Source organism: Centruroides sculpturatus, unplaced genomic scaffold (genome assembly GCF_000671375.1).
Source record: "Centruroides sculpturatus isolate CEXI.00-Female unplaced genomic scaffold, Cexi_2.0 scaffold4257, whole genome shotgun sequence".
Taxonomy (NCBI): domain Eukaryota; kingdom Metazoa; phylum Arthropoda; class Arachnida; order Scorpiones; family Buthidae; genus Centruroides; species Centruroides sculpturatus.
In genome coordinates, this window is record NW_019388712.1 from 5621 (window position 1) to 7140 (window position 1520).

At 43.6% G+C, this 1520-nt stretch overlaps 1 protein-coding gene across 1 annotated transcript; it reads right to left on the bottom strand.

Moving 5' to 3' along the window:
• Positions 1-10: 10 nt before the first annotated feature.
• On the bottom strand, positions 11-1163 carry LOC111617051 (the record flags this gene model as incomplete). Its single annotated transcript, XM_023358388.1, has 1 exon — positions 11-1163. A coding segment is annotated over exon 1 (676 nt), but the record flags the coding sequence as incomplete, so codon positions are not given.
• Between the last annotated feature and the right edge of the window lie 357 nt (positions 1164-1520).

The window sequence follows — 1520 nt, forward strand, 5'->3', positions numbered from 1 at the left end:
GACTGGCTACGATTTCGGGAGTGGAACGTTGGACGATTATTCCTCTCACGTGGTCGCTCACGATGCACTATGGCCGATAATTCTGCTACTTGATTGGTAAGCTGCTCAATTTGAAATTCTAATGAGGATGGGTGCGTTAACTGTTGACTCGAGGTGGAATTTACACTTTGCGTGATGGTTAGGTCCGAGATTTTGTCGGCTATCGTAGCTAGTTGGGGTAGGTCCTCGCTTAGCGCGGCAAGAATACTTTGAGTGTTCGCTGGTAATCTTGATAGCCACAAGGACTTTAATAGTGGTTCCCCAACCGCCTCGCCGGCGAGAGCACGCATACGATTTAACAGTTGTGACGGGCGCTGGTCTCCTAACTCCAAGCCTTGCAGGAGTGTGCGAATCTTTGATTCTTGACTTTCCGAGTGTAGCTCAATGAGACGTTTTTTGAGGGCCTCGTATTTTTCGCTGGCCGGTGGGTGTAGAATTAAGTCACTAACTGAGTTGAGCACCTCGGACTCGATTGCTGAAATCACGTGGTTGAATTTTGTGGAGTCTGCGGATATCCCGGAGATGGCAAATTGTGCCTCGAGTTGCGCGAACCATAACGTCGGATTCGGCTTCCAAAACGGCGGAGGCTTAACAGCGACTCGAGTTACGTTGACGGCCATTGTTTCTGGCTGGTCGCTGAGCGGCATGCTGATTTTCAGAACAAAGGATGAGAGCCCGAAAAAAATCGCTTAACTGTGAAACGCACGAATTGTTCGATAGCGGGCGTACGAGTAGAGAGTTCCGATGAGCGAGAAAAAAAATGATACGCTTACCTAGCGTAGGTGCGGGAAGTTACTCGACCTTTGTTCTGTGGCCATGTGGTTGCTCCAAAAATATCACAAAATAAAATGTGCGATGAATCCGATTATGCGGATGGAACAAAAATCGTAGAAATTAATGGCGTGCATGTCCAGATGAAATTGGATTGAGGTTGGATCACGTCCGGGTCACCAATGTGGCGACTAGTTGCCAACAAAAGAGTTCAGGTAGCACAATTGAATAGGAGTCCGTACTCTAGACGAGGAGTCGACAAAAGGACGAAGGCACGTGTTCGAATCGGTCTTTTAAAACCTCCGAACTCCCTCTGGTGGCGATCGGACGAAGTGCGAAATTGGTCGCCACACATATATACAGCCATATCTCTCCTTGAACTCTCTCTGTATTTAAATTCCCATTACAATAAATGCTGTTTTTTAATACTCACTGCAAAATTTGAATCAAATAATCCTAGTGTTATAAATTTCTTCAAAGCTAGTTTGTGAAAAATATAAAAGCCATGCTTGTCAAAATAGGAAATAGGGAGTGATTCTGTTTCTAGTATTTGATTTTTATTTGTTTCAGTAGTATTGTGACTGTTTTTTCCATATCTGTGTACTTTAATGATTTTTATTTCAAAAATGTCAGTGCAATCTTACAAGTTTATTCTTAACTGAAAAATACTGTGGAACTACCATCAATATATATGACAGAAAAAAATTATC